This window comes from Cervus canadensis, chromosome 5, assembly GCF_019320065.1.
Source record: "Cervus canadensis isolate Bull #8, Minnesota chromosome 5, ASM1932006v1, whole genome shotgun sequence".
Classification (NCBI taxonomy): Eukaryota; Metazoa; Chordata; class Mammalia; order Artiodactyla; family Cervidae; genus Cervus; species Cervus canadensis.
The window spans coordinates 99,454,154-99,477,186 of NC_057390.1; the positions used below are offsets into that span (position 1 = coordinate 99,454,154).

Here is a 23,033-nt window from a genome sequence, read left to right on the forward strand (position 1 = left end):
GATCATGATGACAGGTCTGATGATAGTGGTGGTGGTGATAGTAGAGGTGTTGGTGATGGTGCTGCTGATGGTGGTGGTGATGGTGGTGGTGATGGGGGTGATGATGGGGGTGATGATGGTGGTGGTGGTGATGGTGGTGATGCTCGTGGTGATGGTGGTGGTGGTGGTGGTGGTGATGGTGATGGTGGTGATGGGGGTGATGGTGGTGATGGGGGTGATGGTGATGGTGGTGGTGGTGATGCTGGTGGTGATGGTGGTGGTGGTGGTGGTGGTGATGCTGGTGGTGATGCTGGTGGTGATGCTGGTGATGCTGGTGGTGGTGGTGGTGGTGATGGTGGTGGTGATGCTGGTGGTGATGCTGGTGGTGGTGGTGGTGGTGGTGATGGTGATGGTGGTGATGGGGGTGATGGTGGTGGGGGTGATGGTGGTGATGGGGGTGATGGTGGTGATGGGGGTGATGGTGGTGGTGATGGTGGTGATGGTGGTGATGGTGGTGGTGGTGGTGATGGTGGTGGTGGTGATGGTGATGGTGGTGATGATGGAGGTGGTGGTGGTGGTGATGGTGGTGGTGGTGGTGGTGATGGTGGTGGTGATGGTGATGGTGATGGTGGTGATGGTGGTGATGGTGATGGTGATGGTGGTGGTGATGGTGGTGGTGGTGGTGGTGGTGGTGGTGGTGATGGTGATGGTGATGGTGGTGATGGTGGTGGTGATGGTGATGGTGATGGTGGTGATGGTGGTGGTGGTGGTGGTGATGGTGATGGTGGTGATGGTGATGGTGGTGGCAGGTTATAGTGACTGGAAACCAATTTTCCAAGAATAATAATAAATAAAAGGTGTGATACTTCCTTGGTGGTCCAGTAGTTAAAAATCTGCTTGCCAATTCAGGGGACACGGGTTCATCCCCTATCCAGGAGGATTCCACAGGCCGCAGAGCAACGAAGCCTGTGAGCCCCAACTACTGAGCCTGTGCACCTTAGAGCCTGCGCTCCACAACACGAGAAGCCACTGCAGAGATGGTGTCCCGCAACTAGAGAGGCACCCCTGCTCATCACGACTAGAAAAAGCCTGCACACAGCAACGAAGACCCAGCACAGACAATACATAAATAGATACATCTTTAAAAAAAGGTGTGATGCTCAAACTATACTTCACAAACTTGGCCATCTCTGAGGATCAGAAGGTAAACAGTATGGGGCACCCGCAGAAAGACCTCACCCGCACCTACAGACAGGCAGGGACTGCAGGGTCGGAATATCCTTGCAGAAAAAGGTTCTGCCCTGGAGGAACTTCCGGAATCTCTGAAGCACACTCTTGGGGTGCCTCAGAGCCCCCAACCTCATTCCAGCCACACCCTGTCCTTACACTTCGACGGCAAGAAGCTGTCACTGTCCCCACCAGATAGCCCTGCATAGTGGCCTTGGCCACCATGTCCTTCTCGACTACACACACTCTGTCTCTCCAGGGCCGTGGTGAATTCGCACAAATCGTGCAAAGCGACTTTTCAGGCAATGGCTAAAACCTAGTTGGCAAACCCAGGCTCTATGAAGGTACGGGCCTCCCGCCTCTGTACAAGGCATGCAGCGGGGGAGAACAGTCCACCCTGGACTAATGGAATCCGAGTAGTGAGACTCACACAGTCAGGAAAAGAAATGCAATTTCCTTTTGACCCAAAATTAATTTTCAGAAGAAAATTGCTTTATCACGTGGCCTCAAGATGAGCTTCGAGCCCAGCACCTGCTGCTTTCCAGAGGGGCCCCCGTCCTCGGCTGAGGCTCAGGGACAGCGTGTCTTCCCTGAGAACCAGGCCGGGAGCAGATCTACACTGGAAACCTCGCTGGCCTTGAGGACATCTGGTCAGCTGGCAGCCGAGGGGACAGCTCCCGCCCCGTTCTTCCGACAGGAATGTGAGGATCTTGGAAGCCTGGGGCCCATCCAAGCATCTCAGAATTGCTGCAAAACAACGGCGCTGCTCTGCTTAGGACATGGCGCGCCTGGTGGCACTGCTCAGCCACGGTCGCCCACCTGGGCCTTTGCCGTGAGGGTGGGTCTTCACGGGCAGCAGCGGGGTCCCGCTCACCCACCCTTGGGCGGGATCTGTGGTTCTGGGCTCTGACCCTCATCGTCCCGCGCATCCCTTGTGACCCGGAGGTCTGGCCGATGACTCAGACACACACATTCCTCTCCCGCAGCTGGTTGGCTGGCGACCAATTATCTCCCATAAAGACTTGGCCCTGAACTCCCGCCCCAGCATCTCAACATTGATGGAACTGGTGTCAACACATGTTGATGTTATTTAGGAGAACATGAAATTCCCCCTGGATCCAGAGCACTTAGGACGTCTGGACAGACTTACAGGACAGCTCAAAGACACTGACGGCTGTGTGTGACAGATGGGGAAACTGACCCAAGAAAGGGGGCTCCTGGGGGTAGGACCAGAAGCCAGGCCTGCTGGACCCCAGCTCTGCTGGGCCCTGACGGGACTGTGTCCTGGACCCCCAGATCCCGGGCCGACCCGGCTCCCAGCTCTCCGTCTGCCTGTGAGGCTGCCTCAGGCAGGCCCGGGGCAGCGGCCAGCCCAGCTCCCACGGCCTGAGTCCCGCTGGCCACCGTCTTGCAGGCCGGTGGATGGGGAGGCCTTCACGCCACCCTCTGGGACCATCTGGGAACTTGTGGCCCCGGCCACCGCGAGGTCATAACATCGATACCACTGGACCAGAGCCCCACCAGTGGGGCCTCAGGGGGAGGTGCGGTCGCCAAGGCAAGACTGGAATGGCCCCTTACACGTGCTCCCGGGACCCCCTCACTCCCTGTTGGCTCGCGGTAAGGGCTGCGGCCTCTCTCCGCCCAGGCCTGGGGGCCAGTGCAGGCTGGGCTGGGGCTGCAGCATCCTTCCTGCCCCCAAGACCAGCCAGGCTGTGAGCCTGACGAGCCCCTGACGTGGTGGGCTCCCAGCCAACATGCCCAGAGCTAACTCCAGGGGCGGCTGTTGCTCAGCCCCGGGAGAGACCCTGCACTTTAGAAGGGAAGGCCAGAACTCAGCTGGGCACCCACGCTGGCTGAGTGTGAGCCGGTGGGCTGGGCCGCGCCTGGAGAGCGTCTCTCCCATCTTCCCCCAGAAGGGAGGCAGAAAATCCTGCAGGACTGCTGCTCGGCCCGGAAGGCTGGGGCCGTGACCCTGGGACACCTCTGCTTCTGGGTCCTGGTTCTAAGCAACGTGTCCAGGTCAATAATCAAAGTTATAACAGGCCCACCGTCATGGGGAGCCCGTCACAGAGCAATTCCAAGGAGAAGAAGTGGCCCGACCAAGTGGCCTGCATCCGGCCCTAGAGAGGGTAACGCTAGCATTTCAATCTCAGGCGGTATTTCGAGGAACAAGAAAACTATCCCCACAGTGTCCTAAGAGAAGCCAAGTGCACGAACTGCGTACAGTTTGTGGGACGATCCTGCTTCTGTTTTAGAATTTACAGGCAGAGGTAAGGGACAGACGGCGGAAGGAAACATTCTGTTCACCTCGGGCTTTCTCTCCGGTGGAACTGGAGGAGTTCTCGTTAACTTGCTCGTCTCTTATGAACGTTCCCGGTATTTACAGTGAGACACTGACGCCCGTCAACTCTTTGGCCAGACCCTCTGGCCGGCGAGAAAGGGCAGGCTCAGTGAGGTCAAGGGGGCACCCAAAGGGGTCGCGCCAGGATGAGGTCTGCACCCAGGCCCCACACAGCAGTTGGAAATGGGGCAAGCAGTGAGGTGCTTGCGACAGAACCACTGAGCCAGCTGCCGGGGGGTGGGGGGAGGCAGCGGAGAGAAGCAGCCTACGGACTTTCTGCGCCCCACTTCTGCCCCCGAGCACCCTGTGGCCCCCACCTTGTGCCTGTCGACCCAGAACAGGCTTCACCCTGCAGTCTGGCCTCTGCTTCCACTGGCCCAGCCTGGCTCCCAGGCCCCAGAGGCCAATGTGCAGCCAGACAGCCGTGGGCCAGGCCTGGGGAGGCAGCCAGGGCCAGGAAGGGCTGCCCCCCGCCCCCCGGGGTGGGTGTGGGGAGGCAGCTGGAGCCCGTTGTCCCAGCCCAAGCCCCCAGCGCCTCCCTGGAATGGCCCTCAGCTGGAGGGGAGGCCTTCCCACCTGCTCCTCTTCCACACGAATCCCCGAACCACACACAGGCTGAGCCACGCCAGCTGCCCCCCCCCACCCCGCCCCACATCCCACGTCAGAACCCCTACTCCCGAGTGGGGGGCACTGCACAGACCCCCCACCCCAGGGGGGGCCGAGAGGGCCAGAGCTGCCCTCCGGGCAGGCCCGCGGCCACAGTGGCCTGGGGCGGAGCTGTGCTGTGTTCGCAAGATGCACACCCTCTCTGGTCCTGGCAGGCAGCGCTGCACCCAGGAGGCAGGAAGCGAGCTAGACAGAGACAGCCCCGCTTCCTGCCCCCAGCGCGGCCTCCGAGAGCGCAGGCAGAGCAGAGCGCCTTTATCTGCCTCCTCCTGGCAGCCTCCTTGCTGACGTCAGCGAGACACTGTTTACTTGCTAACAGGACCCAGACTGCGTGACCTCCCGCCCCTCTGCAGGCCAGGATCTGGAACCTTCCTCGGCGCCTCCCCGCAAGCTCCCAGATGAACGCGAGGAGGGTAAAAGCGGGGGTGCCCTCAGATCCGGCTGTCTGTCCACCCCCTGCCTCCTTACAGCCTTGTCTGTGTTATTGACACATAGTCACGCGGTTTTTTATGTTCCATTAGCTGGGGGGGCCTGGGCAGTCCATCCGACTTCTCCGCTCAGGTTGGGGAAGCACCTGTCCTGGGGGTAACATTTCCTACATCAGGAGCTGCCGGAAGACCTCGTTCAACACACGTGGCCGTGACCACCTCCAGGGTGACGGCACACCTCTAACAGGGCCGTCATGGAGCAGTGCTGCCCCCGCCGCCACGGGGCTCCTGCCCTGGGAACGTGCGGCCACGTCTGGGGTGCTCCTGGCATCCAGGGGGTGCAGGCCGGGCCTGCCGCTCCACATGCTGCAAAGCCCCCCGCCCCGAATACCCGCTCCTCAATGTAGTTGATCGCGTAGGGCTCAGAAGCCCTGAGAGAAGCTTCACGCCGCCGGGAGGGTGAAGCCAGAGCCGTGTGAGCCCTTGGCCGACAGCGGCTGACGTTACTTTGACCGCCTGCTCCTCACCTCGCCCCAAGAAGTCAGAGTGGAAATCGTGACACTTATTTTCCAAAAAGGAGACCAAAGTCCAGGAGTAGGACGTGCTCGCTGACCAGAGCTGGACCCTGGACCTGGCCCAGGGTCTTGGAGGATGGCGGGTCCACTGGAGCTGTCCACAGTCTCAGAAGCTTCTGGCCCCAGGACCCGACTTTCTGAGCTGGGAGATGGGCAAGGGTGCTGCCCAGGGGCCTGGCAGGGCACCCCGAGCAGTCCGTGCCCCCTCCCACGGTGCCGGGGGAGGGGGGACAGTCAGGAAAACCAGCTCTCTGCTCAGGACACACAGGCCTCAGGAGCAGCAGCAATGACCACTGTCCCCAGCCCCGAGCCCCGCAAGGACGCGCAGGAAACATGCTGATGCGGGAGGGTGTGCCCCACGCCTGAGAGGTGGAGACGGCAGGTAGCCGCAGAGGCAGCAAGGCTGAGGCAGAAGCTTGGGACCGGGCCCCCGACTTGTGCCAGGCACCAACTTGGACCCCCACTCCTCCTCCGAGGCCCTAACAGCCGGTGGGCATGACCGTCTGGACCCCCACTTTACTGCAGGGAAGCTGGGCCCAGGGAGATCCAGAACCTGCCCAAGGGCACAAGACTCCCAGGCCCCGGGTTTGTCCCCGGGCCGCACGCTGCTGCTGCCACCCACAGCCCGGGGGCCCCTGGGCAGCTGCTACCTACCAGGTGCCCGGCGGCTCTCACCAGCTTGTGGGTGGAGAAGGGGAAGGCCTCGTCGCTCAGGTCGGCCTCCAGCACCTCCTGGAGAATGGCCCGGCTGTGAGCAAGGACAAGGCTGGTCAGTAAGTAGGGCAACACACACCTGCCAAGCCTGGCTGGGTGCGCGCCCCGGGCTGGGAAGGCTCTGAGGCCGAGGTCCTGTCCTCACGGGGCAGACTGACAGCAAACATGCTGTTAATAAAAGCGCACCGAGACGGAGATGCGCAAAGATCCAGTCACACGAGAAAGGCGCCTTCGGGACTTCCCTGGCCGCCCAGCGGCTAGGACTCTGTACTTCTGCTGCAGGGGGTGTGGGTTTGATCCCCAGTGGGGGAGCTAAGATCTCAAATACCAGGCACCATGGCCAAAAAAATTTTTCAAATTAAAAAAAAAAAAGGCACCTTCATCAGAAACAGTGACAGAAACAGCCAAGCCCTGGGTCTCCTTTCTCAGATGGGGAACCCAGGCCTGGGGCAGCTGTCTAAGCGGTTAACGCCCCACCTGCCAAAGCCCCCCCAAGGGCAGGGGCCTCTCTCCTCAGCCCTCTGCCCGACTGTGCCCGGAAGAGTCTGACGCCCACACTTGATGGTTCGCTTGAGACCTCCCAGTGTCCGTGGAAGCCCTCACTTCTGGGGTGCCTTGCTTCTCGCCTCCCTCCCTGCCGGCCGAGTTCACTATCGCACGTTCCCTCCAGCGTCCCGGCCCCTGTTGAATCTTCCGTCATCCTTCAAGTCTTGGCTCATCTGTCACCTTCTATAAGAAGCCTTCCCTGATTCCCAGTTGAGAAGAGCCAGTTGGCAGCCTGATTTCCTAAGTCTGGATCAAGTCTCCCGTCAACGCCCACGGCCTGAGCCCGTGGCCCTAATATGTCTCCTGCCAGGGCACCTCTCATGGTTGCAAACCTGCCCCACTGAACCGGGAGCTCCGTGCTGACAGGGCCCCCTCTGCAGACGTGCCTGGCACAGAGAGAGGGCATTTGGTAAATGGGACTGATGGAAGGTGGGCTGGCTTTGCACTGCTGGGCCAGCTCCCCATCGGCAGCAAACAGCTCTCATCCACTCCCATTTCTGCCTCGCAGGGTCCCAGCCAATGCCCAGAAACACTTCCGACCCTGATGATCCCCGCCCCCACACGGTGCCAGTTTCAGCTGCCCACCCACGCCGGCCCGAGGTGCCCAGCCCGCTGAAGTGTGTCAGGATCCTTATGTAACACCCGGGCACCCACGCACGCCCGCCCCTGGAGAACACACCTGGTCCTCAAGAAGCCTGTCTACACTGCAGCCCTGGGTGGCAGGGGCCAGGGCTGCTCCCTTGTCTGCCCCCAGGGGAAGGAGAAAGGAGCTGGAACTTGGGCTCAGCAGGGCCAGGGGTCCCCAGTCGGGCACCAAACTGGGCACGCAGGTCTGCAGGGTACGGGCTGTCCCTCCCCCAGTGGGCAGCAGGTGGCACCAGAGGGCACAGGCTCTGAGCAGAGGCCAGGTTCAGGTTTACTGTCCCCCCTCAACTAGCTTTGGGCTCCCTCATGGCCCTATGAGGACAGTGAGGCAGGCGTCAGCCAGACCCCCTGAGCCGAGCACCTGGGTATTAATCATGGAACAGTGACCACTGCCCCCGGGCTGTCTCCACCAGCCACGAGTGGTCTGCTGAGCTTCCATTAATTAAAACAAAAAAATTCTGTCTCACTGGCCACCTTTCAAGGCCTCGCTGGCCACATATGGCTTAGAGGCTACTGTACTGGGCCATCAGTTATGAACTGTCTCCTGAAAATTCTACTGGTTGGAAGGTCATCCAGCATCTCCCATGGTCCGGGTGCCATGAAACGCTTCCCACGGAACAGCTCAGAAAGTTCAGCCCTTATCGGCAGTGCTGGTGACATTATTATTCATACAAGAAACTTCGGGTTATTTTTGAAGGAGCGAGGACAGTTTGGAGGAGAAAGTTAAGAAATCACCCAGAGGAGGGGAGCGCGTCTTCCTGCCCTGGCAATCGTCACTCGCCGCCCTCCTGGAGCAGCTTATAATGAGGCTGGGAGAGCTGGCCTGTCCCCGCAGGCCGCGCCTTGATCAGTCTGTCTGGCGCCCCCTCCCTCCCCTGCCCACTCACTCCCCACCACACCAGAAATAACCCAGTCCCTCTCCAAGGTCGCCATGGCAATGAAGCTTCCGGGGACTGCCTAGCACTCAGGAGCCCAGGACCCCCAATCTCCGTTCAGCCCAGAGATGCGGATGTCAGCTCACCCAGGGGAGAAATGCAGACCCCGCCCTGCAGAATGGGGTGCTTCCCCGGGCCAGGCCAGGGCAAGCGTGGTTCATGCATCTTTCTGCAGAATCCCAGCATCCCAGTTCTCCTGCTGCAGCCGGCAAGCTCGGCCTCCCTCCACACACCCCATTCCTGTCCTCCCCTCCTGTCTCAGCACGCCCCCACCCAGCCATCCCTGAGATGACCCTCGTCAAGTCCGCAGGAACCACCAGGCCGCCAAACCCACCTGTTGATGCTTAGTCTTTGTCTTCCTTGACCCGCTGACCACCCAGACACAGCTCATCACTCCCTCTTTGGAGTCCCTCAATCCCCTGGCCCTTGAGGCTCTTGCCTGCCTCCCACACTCTGGCCCAGAATCAGAGACCCCGTTAAAGCCCACGTCCAACCGCACCCCTCCTCCGCTCAGCCCCCTCTCCTGGAGGAGCAGCCTCTGCACTTGCGAGTCTGGCCTCCGCGGCCCTCTGAGTTCATCCTTTCCCACAGCCCTGCCCTCGCTGCTTTTCCTCCCGCCACAGGGCCTTTGCACCTGCCACTCCCTCTGTCTGAAACACTGTCCCTTCAGAGAGTGCCAAGGCTTGAGTCCCCATTTCCTCCAGTATCTCCTCCAAGGTCCCCTTAACAGATACTGGTTTTCATGAGCAGCCTGAAGTCCAGCATTTGATGGATAAGGTACATGACCAACTCTGACTCCGCGAGCACGTACTGCCTGTCTGCCGTGTGCCTCTGGGCAAGGTGGGGCACGCGCAGAGCCACCTGCAGCTCTGCCCGGGAGGGACGTCCATCCACCCAGGACCCAGCCCGGGGGCTGTCAGCTTGGCCAGCTCCAAGGCCAAGGGAAAACAGACCCTTTGGCGGGGTCTGACAGCACCGACCAGGGACCCTGATATGACCCCAGGCTGACAGGGAGATCCACGGACACAGCTGTGCTTCGTCTAAGCGAGCAGCTGGGGGATAACCTGGCTGGAGGCACGCTGCCCTCTCTTCTTCAACACTAAGAAAAGAAAACAGTTCTCACCACCTCAGAGGGCTAGGGTCAGGATGGAGCGGATGTTGGCGCATCCCAGGCATCCCACTGGTCGATGCTAACATGCTGTGCTTGCCCCCTGGCCCTCCACCACCTCCCCCACCCAGTCCCTTCTCTGAAGCCCAGCCCGAGGATCTTTCCAAAATGCACACGTGCTCAGGTGACCCGTTGCCTCAGACCGTCCTGTGGCTCCAGGCAGAAGCCAGCATCCAAGGGCCTTCTGGGAGCCGGCTCCTCGTGGGTGGGAACGCAGCTCAGTAATCGCTCACAGGATGAGTCAAGGAGCGAATGATCGTCCGTAGACCTAGTCGCTGGAGGTGCTTGGGGGGAGCGGTGTCCTCCTGGTGCGGAGCACCTTTCTCAGCCAGGGTGGCACGGGGAACCCCAGTCTGGCTCCGCCCACTCAGAGATGGCATACACAGTTCTCAGACCATATCAACCAGCCAGAAACACCCCTGCCGGCCCTTCCACGACCCCTGAATCCTCAGATACTGACTCACTGTAAGGTTGAGTGTGAGTCATATATTAAGAGCTTTTCCGTATCCCAGGGCTTTGAAAAGCATTTTCCTGGTTGGCCTCTTGGGGGTCACCGGCACGTTCAGCTCACTAGCCGCCACGTCCCATTCTGGACCAGTAAATGGTTCTGCCTCGGGCCCAGACAGAGGGGCGAGGCGTACCCCGGCCCTCGGGCCCCCGTCCTCTCCTCACCTGGCCGGGCCCTGGACGCTGAGCAGGCCCAGGTCCTCGGAGCTGTCGACGAGCTGGCACCGGAACCTCCGGTCCTGCAGCGCGGCGCTGATGTGGGACCAGCTATGCTGGGCCGCGGCCCCGCCCACGGCCAGGTAGTAGCCGTCGCCTGCGGGAGAGGCCCCGGGACTCAGAGCAGGGCTGCGGGGAGGCGGGAGCGGGCAGGGCTGGGAGCGGCGGCCCAAGGCCTCCGATGAGGAAACAAGCCTTCCTCCTGTGAACGTGAGCCACCCAGGCCCGAGGCGGGGGACCCTCCCGATGGGGCTCTGGGTCTCATCACCCGCAGGACAAAATGCCAAGGGAACATTTTCTGGGCGTGTCCGAGGCTTCCTCCCCCTTCTCAAAGGGTCTGTGATCCAAGGAAGCGTAAGGGCCCTAGCGCCGTCACCCCACCTCCCACCAGTGCTGGGAGACCTCGGACAGGCCTCTGTCCGTCTCTGAGACAGCATCCTCACCAGCCCCCGTTTCTCTCCACTTTCCCGTGCCCCCGCCCCAATCCCAGGGTTCCCTACAGCGGCCTTTCGGGGGCTGGCACTTTTCCAGGCACCGCACCGCTGACCCTCCCCCGGAGGCTGACACGCGTCAGCACCCTCCAGTTTCCAAAAAAGAGACTGAGGTTCAGAGAGGCCCCACGTACGAGGAGACTGGCCTGTAGCCAGCTCTGAGTCCACGGCCTGTGGAGCAGCCACTGGGCCACACCGCCGCCCGGGAACTGCTGAGCGGAGGGCAGCCCAGCTCCGCCCAGTGTCCTGAGAGCCACTGCTCCGGGCAGGTGACCTCAGATGGCCGTGCGGCTCTGGGTCCCTGGAGAAAGGAGTGCTGCCCACTGTCTGTGGATCTCGGCCCCCGCTCTCCCTCCCGAATGGGAGGGGCTGCCACACGAGAGACCAGACGGCTCCCACGGCCGCCAAGGTGTGGGCGGGGGGAGCTGGAGTGATGGGCAGCAGACCTCGCTCAGGGTATCAGACCCGTGCTGACAAGGAGCATGGACACTGAGCTCCCCATCACAGGAGGCATGCAAGCAGAAGCTGAGGGCCTGCAGAAGGCTCCAGGCGTCAGCTTCTGCCCAGAGCTGCGGACCTTCCAAGGACCTGCCCCCACCCTCAGCCTGGGAGTTACTTGGGAACCGAGACAGCCGACTCGGCATAGATGCCAGAGGCCAGAAGGAGGTAACTTCTCCCTCCACGTGGGAGGCATGGCCTTATCCTTGGCTCACCCTGTTCCGGGCAGGCAAGCTGAGCACACCCACGCTGCGGCCGCCCTGAAACCCCGCAGGACAGGCAGGTTCAAAGGCGTAACCACCGAGCGCTCAGCGCTCAGCATCACCGCCCGAACAAAGGCTGCATTCAGCCTGAAGCAAGACCTCTGATCTCCCAGGCCCTGACCACAGCGGGCACAGGCGGGATTGCAGAGCAGCCTCAGAAGCCCTTCCTGCCAGTCCTGCACTGGCCGCCGCCTCACCGAGCTAGGCTGCCGTCGGGGCGCTGCTGGACCTCGGGGCCCCTCTCACCTTCAAAGGCAGGGGCCAGCGGGGAGGCCTGGGAGCCGGGGGCCAGGCGGCTGACGGTCAGGTCGCCCTCTGTGCCCCCGCGGTGGTTCAGCATGCACGTGTACACCGTGGAGCCTGCGGGCAGGAGACAGACCCCAGGAGGGGGCGGAGCCGCTCAGCAGGGCGGGCAGCCCCTCAGGGCAGGGCAACGTTGGCCAGACTCCTGGGGGGACCTTGATAGGCCCCTCGGCTTGGTGATGCCACCGTGACTGAATCACCCAGAGAGGGACGGGCAGGTCACCAAGCACTGCCATCCTCGGAGGAGGAAGGATCAAGGAGACTTATATTTTTTTTTGAAATGTGACTCCTCCCAACCCATCCCTCCCACCCACCCCCACCCCCACCCCCGCACGCTGGGACACTTTCAGGGCAGGATTTACATCTCATTCACTTTGGTGCTCCAGTGCCAAGCCTGGCATAGCAGAAGCTCCATGAATGCTGAATACATGAATATGTGGATGGAAGATGGATGGGTGGGGTGGATGGGGGATGACTGGGGAGGTGGGGAGAGGGTAGGGGCAGGGATGGATGGGAGGAGGGGGTGGGTGGGTAGAAGGGTGCTGGCAGGATGAATGGGGGGAGCGGGATTAGCAGAGGTGAGTAGCAGGCGCATGTGATGAGGTGTGTGGATGGGTTGGCTGGATACACGGTGTAATGGGTTGAACTGTGTCTCCCCAAATGGTATGTTGAGGTCCTAAACCCCAGTCCCTCTGAAAAATGGACCTTATCTGGAAATAGGGTCTTTGCAGACGGGATCATGTTAAGAAGACCAGAGCTCATGAGAGTGGATCTGATCTAACACGACTGGTGTCCTTAGAAGAAGAAGATGCAGGGTGGCAGCCATGTGACCGCGGAGGCAGAGGCTGGAGTGATGTAGCTGAAAGCTGTGGACCGGCGGCCACGGCCGGAAGCCAGCAGATTCCACGGTCTCTGGCCCTGACTTTGAACTTCCAGCCTCAGACTCTTAAGACAACACATGTGGGTTGTTTAAAGCCACTCAGGGCGGTATTTTGGTGCAGCAGGGCTAGGAAGTAACAGCGATGGGGCTGGGAGAGTTTGGGGGTGGGCAGATGAGTGGAGAAGATGCTAAGGGCATGGGTGATAACAAAAAAAAGGGGAAATGAGGATCCCAAACACTGCCTGGGACACACTTACACGACGGGATTATTCATCCTTCATTTCGAATTCAAATGTAAGTGAGCATCCTGCATTTTCATTGAATTCTAGAAATGCTATGGGGAGAGCATTCCTGGTGGGGGGTGGACAGGCTCCCCAGCACCAGGAGACCATTCTGAGGGCCTGCTGCCTCGAATCCCGTCTGGAACAAAGTCAGAGGCGGGTAGCGGAGGACGCAGAGGAAGGTGGAGGGGGCCTTGGTTGGGGCTCGGCGACCAGGGCAGAGGGGTCTGGAGGCGGGGGCCCAGGGCCAGGCTGGGGGGCAGAGCCGTGAGCTGCGCGAGCCCAGAGAGACAGGGTCAGCCTGCCGTTGTCTCTGTGCTGGGGCCGTGCTGAGGCGGGAGAGGCACACGGCCCACCCGCTCCGTACCTGGCGGCCGGCTGACGTCAGCCGAGAAGAGCCAGTCGGCAGCCTTCCTAGCGTCCGGGCCCACCAGGTAGAACTTCCCAAAGTAGGACATGTTGAACACAGCTGCGGCCCCTCTGCAGGCCAGACACTCCTTCTTGATCTGAAAGGTTCCAGAGTTGGGGTGCCATGGGGGCTCCGGGACCTGTCTCCCCGACAAAGACCCCACAGCACTGGGCTCCAAGACCCTCTCCTCCCCTCCAGCGAGAAACGCACGGTCACGTTCTTCTCAGGCAGAGGGAAGGATGCCCGGCCGGTGCAGGAGGCCCAGAGAGAACGGGAGCCGTGAGAGGATACACTCCAAAGGGTGAAGGTCATGCAAAACATGTTCTTTGACCACAATGGAATCAAATTAGAAATCAGTAGCAGAAGGAAAATTGGGAAGTTCACAAATAAGTGAAATTAGACAACACACTCCTTAAAAACCAGTGGATCAAATGAAAACGTCACCAGGAGGGTTAGAGAACCCTTGGAGAGGAAAGAAGAGGAAACAACAACATACGCAGACTGTCGGAGGGAGCAGCACCCTGCTCATCCGGACGCTAGACCTGCAAAGGCTCTCAAGTCAGTCACCGCACATGCCACTTGGAGAAACCAGACAAAGGAAAGCAAATTAAGCCCAGTGCAGGCAGAAGGAAAGAAATAATGAAGACTAGAAAGGAAATAAACAAAAGTCTCAAGAGATAGAGAAAATCAGCAAAATGGAAAGTTGTTTTTTTTTAAAGGTCAGTGAAATTGGCAAATTGTTAACTGAACTTACCAAGAATCAGAAAAGACTCCAAGTGCTAAAATCAGGAATGAAAGAAGGGTGTCGCTATCCAATTCATAGGAAAGAATTGTAAGGACGACTGTGAGCAACTGTCCACCGATAAATCAGACATGAAATGGAAATGCCCAGAAAGACACAAATCACTGAAGTCAGCTGAAGGGGAAACAGAAAATCTGAACAGACCTATAACCAAAAGAGACTTATTCAGTCATTTCACACTCTCCACACAGAAAAGCCCAGGCCCACATGGCTTCACTGGTGAATTGTACCAAACATGCAAAGAAGAATTAATGCCAGTTCTTCACAAACTCTTCCCATGAGGCCAACATTACCCCAAAGCCAAAACCAAAGGCCTCATAAGAAAATCAGAGACCAATATCCTTCATGACTATGGTACAAAAAACCTCCGTGAAATACTAGCACACTAGATTCAACAACATATAAAAAGGATTACGTGATCAAGTGGGATTTATCCCAGAAATGGGAGGATGGCTCACCATTACCAAATCAATGTAATGTACCATATTGATGAGACAAAAGGCAAAAACCAAATGATCATCTCATTAGATGCAGAAAAAGTACTGGACAAAACCCAACACTTGTTCATTAAAAATTCCGTGTAAACTACAACTAAAAGGGAAATTCCTTGACCTGATAAAAGGCATGAGCAAAATCCCACTTAATGAGGAGAGACTGGATGTCCGCTGCTGAGATCAGGAACAAGACAGGGCGGTCCTCTCTGCCACTTCCACTCAACATCGTACTGGTAGAACTTTTGTGCTGCCAATGATATCATTAAAAAAGCGAAGCGACAACCCACAGAAGGGAAAAAGTAATTACAAATCATAAATCGGATAAGGGACTTGTATCCAGAATGTATAGAGAATTCTTATAACCCAATAAAAAGACAAACAACTCAATTTTAAAATGAGCAAAATATCCAAATGGAAATTTATCCGAAAAAGATATAGAAATGGCTAAATAAGCACATAAAGAGTTGTTCAATATCGTTGGTCATCAGGGAACATTGTACTGGACGTTCTCCCCAGGGCAATTAGGCAAGAAGAAATATAAGGAATCCACAATGAAAAAGAAGAAGGAAAACTATATTTGCAGATGACATGATCTTACATATAGAAAATCCTAGAGAACTCACTGAAAAAAACTATTATAGCTAATAAAATAGTTCAACAAGGCTGGAGGATATAGGGTCAATATACAAGAAACAAAAAAAGTCATTTATACACAACAGCAGTGAGCAATAAGTGAAATTAGGAAAATAATTCCATTTCAAAAAGAGCTTTTGAAGGCTTAGAAATAAATTGAACAAATGAATGGCAAATTTGTACTCTCTAGAAAATATCTCTGAAGAAAATTAAAGGAGACCTAAAAATGGAAAGGCCTCTCATGTTTACAAAATGAAGACTTACTATCGCCAAGATGACGGTAGCATCCATGTTGATCTACGGATCTGACAGGGTCTCTGCCAAATCCCAGCTGGCTTCTTGGCAGACATTCACAAATCGAAGGTAAAATTCATACAGAAATGCAAGGCACTTGGAATGTTCAAAACAATCTTGAAAAAGAAGAACAAAGCTAGAAGATCTGCTCTTCCTGATTTCAAAACTTACTGCAAAGTTACTGTACTCGAGACAATGGTACAAACATACGGATGGAAATATAGATCAATGGACTGGAATGGAGAGTCCAGAAATAAACCCTCACCTTTATGGTCAGCTGATCTGCCACAAGGAAGCCAGGGCATTTTAACGGGAAAAAGAGTAACCGTCAACAGATGGTGCTGGACAAATGAAGAGCCACTGGCAAAAGCCTGAAGTTGGGTCCCTACCTCACACCTTTCACGAAGCTTCATCAAAATGCACCACAGACCTAAGTATAAGACCAAAAACTATACAATTCTGAGAAGAAGATACAGGAGTAAATCATTGTGACCTGGATTAGGAAACACCTTCTTAAATATGACACCAAAAACACAAGGGACAGAAGAAAACATACGTAAGCTGTAGTTTCCGTTCAATCACCAAGTCATGTCCGACTATTTGCAACTCCAAGGATTGCAGCATGCCGGGCTTCCCTGTCCCTCACCATCTCCTGCAGTTTGCCCAAGTTCATGTCCATGTCAGGTACATAAGCTGTACTTCATCAAAATTAAGAACTTTTGTGTTACCAATGATGTCATTAAAAAAGCAAAAAGACAACACACAGAAGAGAAAAAATAATTAAAAATCATAAATCGGATATGGAACTTGTATCCAGAATGTATAGAGAATTCTTATAACCCAATAAAAAGACAAACAACTCAATTTTAAAATGAGCAAAATATCCAAATAGAAATTTCTCCAAAAAAGATAGGGAAATGGCTAAATAAGCACATAAAAAGATGTTCAATATCATTGGTCATCAAGGAAATGCAACTCAGATCACTGAGATACCACTTCACACCCACTAGGATGGCTAGAACCAAAAACAGAATTACAAGTGCCGATGAGGAAGGAGAAATTAGAACCCCATCCACCGAGGGTGGGGACGTAAAACGGTGCAGTCACTTTGGAAAACCCTTGGCAGGTCCCCAAAGATGTTAAACATGGCATCACCACGTGCCCAGTGCCCCCGCTCCCAGATACGAAAACTGAAAACATTCGCCTAAAAACCTGTACACACATTTGCAGAGCAGCATTATTCACGATAGCCCCAAAGCCCAACAACTAAGTGTCCGTCCACAGGTGAATGGGTAAATATGAAGGGGTGTACCCCTGTGATGGAATATTGTTCTGAAAAAGAAGTAACGAAGCACTGACGTGTCCTCAAACGTGGAGGCAACACTGAAAACAAGCTCGGTGCAAGAGGCCAGTCCCAAAAGACCACCGCTGTGTGAGCGCCTTACGTGAAATGTCCAGATACGACACATCTACAGAGACGGGACCTAGACTGGAGGCTTCTGGAAGGTGAGTTTGGGGTGAGAGAGGGGCAGAGACCACGGGAGGGTCAGGAGCCCGCACCTTCTCCCCCATCCCACGGTTCAGACGCTCTACCAGCATCTGGCCAGCGGTCTACAATTAGCCTTACAGCCAGCTGCCCCCTGAGGCCCCGGCACGGTGCGTGGTCTGCTCAGGGTTACACAAGCGCAAACCACGGAGCCTGGGTCTGTCCAGCAGCGCCCCGGCCCCAAGAAGCCCCCAAGGGCATCCTCCCCACCGTGTCTTCAGTGATTCCAGCTGGACAGCAGGGAGGGCGCGGATGGCGAGTCTCCATACCAGGGAAACTGGCCAGAGCTGGGGCCAGCTCCCTGCCTTCCCTCCCGGGGCAGTGGCCACCACACAGCGCCCCACTGGCTCATCTCCTGAGCCCCAAAGGCCGCTGCTCACCACTGTCCAGACCCCACCACCCTATACGGCTCCCCTCTACCGTCAGGCATCAGGGTGCCTTCGCTTACGCTGCTGGGGCTGCAGATCCAACCCCCAGACGACTTGCAGGCCGACTCTCGTCTGCCCGAGCTGGGGAAGCTGCCAAGGCTGAGAACAAGCGTGCGTCTCCTGCTCCGGGATGTTGAGGCGCCTCTGCTGGGATGCAGCCAGGAAGCGGAGCTGGCACCCCTGCCTGGCGCCCACATTCTCAAGGGCCTGAACACCCTGCGGGCCTTGGAAGCCACCCCGCAGAGGTGCCAGACGGAGCCCCGCTCGCTCCCAGGAGAGGCGGCCCCCAGGGCCTCCTGGACTTCCAGAGGCACATGCCTCCCCTCCCGTTTCAGAAGCCTCTTCCCCAATGCCCTCACTAGAGCAAACTTCGGGGGGGACGTGCGGTTCCTTCCCTATGGGACCAGGTGGAACACGGGTACAAAGTCAAAGTGTGGGCCCCATTCAAAATATATTCAGAATTTGCAAGCAGCAACAGCAGAGCATTAAACCCAGCCCAGGCGCTTCTGAGCGAGGGGCCCCACAAGACTGACAGGGGTCCTGCATCCAGTAGGCTTCCCAGGCCTCCCGTCTCTGGGGACCCCCCCGGGCAGAGGCCGTGACCCCAGCCCAGCATAGGCACTGAGCGGGCCTTCACCCCCCTGCACGCTCGGCCAGGCGCCCAGGGACACAGCACATTCTCCTCTGTAACAGAACAGCTGGGTGTCTCAGCGGGGACACTGGAGTCGTCTTCTCTGCAGACGCTGAGGACATCCAGCGCGATGCAGACCTGGGGGAGGCCTGGCCCCTAGAAGCCAGGCGCGGAAGGGACCAGGGGCCACCGGAGCAGCCTCACCTACCCATTTCTGGGGCAAGTGGGGCGGCGAGCGGGCCCCAGCTGGGGTCGCCTCTGCTCACCGCCTAGGTGCCCCATCTTGGACCTCCTTGTCCTGCGTCTGCTCAGTCAGAGCGGCAGACGGGAACCACGACCCCGGACCCGGCGGGGGGCTTGCCATCCACAGTCACACTTGGGAACGGCTCCAAGAGGTGAATCCCCAGCCCGAGACCACACAGCCTGAGCCAGGCCGGGCCGCCTCCTCCGGCCCTGATGCCCCCACCAGGCCTTGCCCCTGGCAAAGTCTCGGTACAGCCGGAGGGTGGAGGAGAGCATCTGATTCTGCCTCAAAACTGAGTCACCCCAAAACGGGGATGGGGGTACAGGGAGCCGGCTGGGAGAGAGCCGGAGCTCCCCGAGAACCTCCCCCAGGCACCTCCCCAGGGCACCTCCCCCCGAAAGCGATGCCCAGCTCTCGGTCCCTTCGGAGTGGGGGACCTACCACGTCGTGGTGCGGGGGGAAGCTGAAGGTGTACTCCTGGCCCAGCAGCCGGCCGTAGGTGTAGTCCTCGTGCGCACGATGCCCGTACGCCCCGTAATAGTCATAGGGGAGCACCTGGGGCGGGAGGGGGGTGTCACAGCTGGGTCCCGCGGAGACCGAGGCCCATAGGACGGACAGAGCTTGGTCCTGCGCTCGCCAAGCCCCCACGCCCATCACGGGGCAGCACGTTCTGGATGAGGCCGGTTGGAGGCAAGGTTCAGGCTTGCCAGCAACACGGCACGAGTGACCCCACAGTCACCGCGGCAGTGGGAGGGCTGGGCCCCGAAGACGGAGAAGAAGTGGGGTGTGCTCGGGTGGGGAGAGGGGGGCCTGGACGGCCAACAGGGCGGGTTGTCTGGGACCCCGGGGGCCACCCCAGGGCTTCCTTCTCAATGCCGAGGGGCTGGGATGAGGCCCAGGGGTCAGCCCGCTGAAGAAGAGACAGAGTCGGGGGTGGGGTGGCTGCAGCAAGGATTCCGGACGCTGTTGCCATGGCAATCCAGGACCCGGTCCTGCTCCGGGCCGGCCCTGCTCAAAGGGCCTTGCACTTTCAGGAGGGTAGAGCCTCTGGACAGGTGGGGAAACCAAGGTGCAGAGAGACTGCCAGCTGCCTCCAGTCCCTCAGCGCCCTGACTGCCTGGCCTGAGACGGGCAGTGGGCCCCGGAGGCCGGCCCGCGGCGCCTCTCGCCTTGGCCGCTCCTGTGCTTGGCCAGCCGCTCTCATGGAGGCCCAGAACCCTGCACCCCACTCCTAGTCCTGTTGCTGCCGCCGATGGCACCCCTCCTTCCCCACCCCTCCCTCCCAACTCTGGGGCCACTCATGGGAAAGTGTGAGCAAGCCCATCCCCTCTCACCCCCCGCAGGGCCAGCCCCGCCCTGTCTCTTCTCACTGAGGGTGAGGTCCTGACTGAACTGGGCCTCTCCGCTCCTCCAAGTACCCCCTCACCCCCCACCCCCGACTCCCGGCTGAGCCCTGGTCCAGGGAAGGCCTTTATAGGAGTCTCTGCAGGAAGTCATCTCCCTGGCCCCCCAGGTGGCTTCCACTGGCCCCTGAGGCCCCTGCAGGAACACCCCAGTCCGCTGCAGCCTGGCCAGGGAGCAGGGAGTAGGGGACTTCCGGTCGCCCAATGCCCTGGTCTCCCAGGGTGGCTCCTGGGTGGGGGTCTGCAAGCCCACCCATCTCAGAACCAAGGGTGTGTTCCTGATTCCGGCTCTGGTCTCCTTCCCTTGTGCACAGGTTCTGGGGAAGAGGGGCTTCCAGGCATCAGGCTGGAGGCAGAGAGGGGTCTGTGTGGGCCCCTCCTCTCTGCTGACCCCGGAAGCCACCAGGCACTTGCCTTGGGATGTGGTTGCTATGGAGATGGGAGATAGGTCGCGCTTGGAAGGTGGCCGCTGAAGTATAGCCACAGGAAAGTTCTCCTGTGTACAAACCTGGACCCACTCCTTTCCCCCAGGTTCTATTAAAGCATCACACTGCCTGCCCCAGAGACCAGGGCCTGAGCGTCTCACAGGCAGGATGGCTTCCATTCTTTTCTCTGAGAACCCAGTTCCCTGGGAGGCACTGGGTGGGAGGTGGGAGCCCCCAGGAGGGCACCCAGAGGCCAGGACACTGCAAAACCCCAACTTACAAACTAACACACGGAATGCATAATTTTGTGCTAAATCCTCCTACTCACATTAGCAGTTGCAGCTGCCAAAAATATATGAACAAAATTATGAGAAGATGCTCTAATTTCTCCCGTAAATGGGGGAGTCTCGTGTGCGGCCTCCTCACTGTAGAGCACCAGCTTTCCCGGGCCCCTGGCCCATCTGGGCGGTGGGAGGCCGGGCACTGTGGGCGGTGAGTGACATCTGTGGCAGGCCCCGAGATCACGGGCCGACCAGGCAGGTCGGCAGGGGCTCGGCTTCTCCAAAGGCCGGACAACCCTCCCGCCCCACGGCCCATCAGGCTCCCGAGTGCCGGTGAGAGCGAGGTGTGCAGCCGCTGCCGGTGGGGCGGACGCGGGCGTGGGCAGAGGGCAGGGCCAGGCGTGTGCCAGGGGCCTACTCACCGGAGCTGTGCCCTGGGCATTGAACCATCCCGGCCGCTCCCAGCCATGCCGCTCCTGGAACACGCAGCCTCGTGCGAGGAGCTCCTGGTGGGGGGGCACAGCAAGCAGACTCAGGCCCAGTGGACCCTCAGAGCGGGGCAGGGGGGCCAGGACCCGCCACCTGACACCTCGGGGGGCGCGGGACAAAGAGGTGCCGGTGCTCGGACCCGGGACCTGAGCCCAGGCCCTGAGTCCAGCTCCAGGGCTCCCCCAGCACCCCAGCTGCCTGCCCTAGGAATCCCCAGTCGGTAGAATAAGCTTCTCCTGTGGACTGAACTGCACCCCACACTCCTGTGTTGAGGCCCGATCCCCAGAGTGACTGTACCTGGGACAGGGCCGGAGAGGAGGGGATTAGGGAACATGAGGGCCCAAGGGTGGGCAGGAGGAGCTGGCACGGCGGGGAGACGGCCGTCCTGAAGCCAGGAAGAGGGCCCTCACCAGGGACCGGGCAGTGGGCACCTTTACCCCTGATCATCCAGCGCCCAGCACGGTGAGAAATGAGCTTGAGCCCCGCTGCTGGTGGCGTCATTATGGGACAGCTGGGGACCCCGCCAGCCCACAGTTAGGAGTCCACCCCGGAGAAACGAAACCAGGGAAGAGCCAAGCTGTGCACACACACGTTCTCAACAGCCCAGAGGCCCATCAGCTGACGGATGCAGGGGTGACGAGTGTGGCCCGTCCATGTGACGGGGTGTTAGCCTCCGACAGGAAGGACATTCTGACACCTGTTACATCACAGATGAACCCCAGGAGCAAGCGAAGGAGAAGGAGCGAGTCCCCAAAGGCCACATAGTGTATGATCCCATTCACAGAAATGACTAGACGAGGCCAACCCCCAGAGACAGACAGTGAAGCACTGGCGCTCAGATGTAAAGAATCTGCCTGCAACGCAGGAGACCCGGCTTCGATCCCTGGATCCGGAAGATCCCCTGGAGGAGGGCATGGCAACCCACTCCAGTGTTCTCATCTGGAGAATCCCACGGACAGAGGAGCCTGGCGGGCTACAGTCCGTGGGGTCGCAGAGTCAGACACGACTGAGCGACTAATACTTTCACTCACTTTCACTTCTGTGAGGCTGGAAGGCGGGGGGGATGAGGAATTATTGCTTAACAGGTACAAGGCTTCCTCTTGCAGTGACGAGAACGTTCTGGAATTAGCTGGAGGTGATGGTCGCACAGTAGCGTGGAGGCCCTGAAGACCCCTGAACTGAGCACTTTACGCTCAAATGGCAAGTTGTATGTTACACGCACTTTGCCACAATAAAAAAGTACAGTAGACTCAGTAAGTTATTACAGTGGCAGATCTCTTTGAAAATAAATGCGGTTTGTGGGGAAGAAAATATCTCCAATCTTGGGTTTGGAAGGTCCTGGGGCCGGGACCCAGCTGTGTCCAGAGCCCAGGAGGAGTGGGCCTCGGAAGCTGAGTCTGGCAGGACTTACAAGTGCCAGCCAGGACCAACGGGCACTGAGGCCCAGACGGCCTGTGTCTCCCCCTCCCTGTGGGCCACCAGCCTCAAGGGGGAGGGTGCACGCCGTCACATGCCCACTGGTGACATCCAGATACGTCTCCCTGGCTGTCCGAGGGGCTGGGAACCAAGGACACAAAACCTGCTCCCCTCCAGAGAGAATGGGGACGCCTCCGCCCAAGACAAGTCGCTTCCCCAGCGACACACACGTCAGCCGTCAGCGGCTAGGAGGAGTCACGAGGGGGCTGCTGAGGAGGAAGCGGAGGCGTGCGTGAATGCAGATGCCTCCCCGGGGGCATAGCTGTGCGCCCGCCAAGTCCCCTCTGGGCACAACTGCACATGTCTGGGCACCTTGTCTGCGCCTGGCTCCTTCCACCCCAGGGTCGTGGGGCAACCCTGTGTCCTTGGGAAGCACTGGAGCCGTATGGACAGTGTGGGTGATGAAAGTCCGGTGGTAGGCGCGGGGAACCTGAACCCACGGCGGTCCCAAGATTCCCCCCGGGCCCTCCAGGCCAGGCCGGAGAGCAGGGCAGCCCAGGAACCTGTGTCTCTGTCCTGTGGGGTAGCGGGGAGTGTGCGTGGATGCCAGCTGCCTCCAGGGTCCAGGGACTGGTCTCAGAGGAAGGAGGCTCTGTCTTCTGTAAATGTGACCTGCTCACTGAGCCTGCTGCCTGCCTCCCGCTCCACCCGTCCAGGGGACGGGCATCCCCTGAGCATCTATCCAGAGTCAGGCTCTGCACCCAGAGACAGGCCCAGCCCCCCGCTGGCTGGGTCCTCGCAGACTGGTAAGCAAAGCATGCAGCCCAAGACGAGGACAAGGAAGCGGGGAATGGAGAGGGAATGGGGGTGATAGG

General features: G+C 58.7%; 1 protein-coding gene across 6 annotated transcripts in view; it reads right to left on the reverse strand.

Annotated features, from left to right (window-relative positions):
* The window catches only part of SARDH (sarcosine dehydrogenase), a 68,791-nt gene that overhangs the window by 19,788 nt on the left and 25,970 nt on the right, over positions 1-23,033 (reverse strand). For 4 of the 6 annotated variants that reach the window (XM_043470065.1, XM_043470068.1, XM_043470066.1 and 1 more), the window contains exons 14-19: positions 20,676-20,759; positions 18,586-18,699; positions 13,031-13,169; positions 11,446-11,559; positions 9,897-10,044; positions 5,727-5,964 (exon numbers count right to left, since the gene is read on the reverse strand). In XM_043470065.1, the coding sequence (XP_043326000.1) occupies positions 5,733-5,964; positions 9,897-10,044; positions 11,446-11,559; positions 13,031-13,169; positions 18,586-18,699; positions 20,676-20,759 (831 nt within the window). In that variant the 3' untranslated portion in view covers positions 5,727-5,732. Of the gene's footprint in view, positions 1-5,726; positions 5,965-9,896; positions 10,045-11,445; positions 11,560-13,030; positions 13,170-18,585; positions 18,700-20,675; positions 20,760-23,033 lie in introns of those variants that run through there. The other 2 variants (XM_043470070.1, XM_043470069.1) reach the window with 2 other exon arrangements.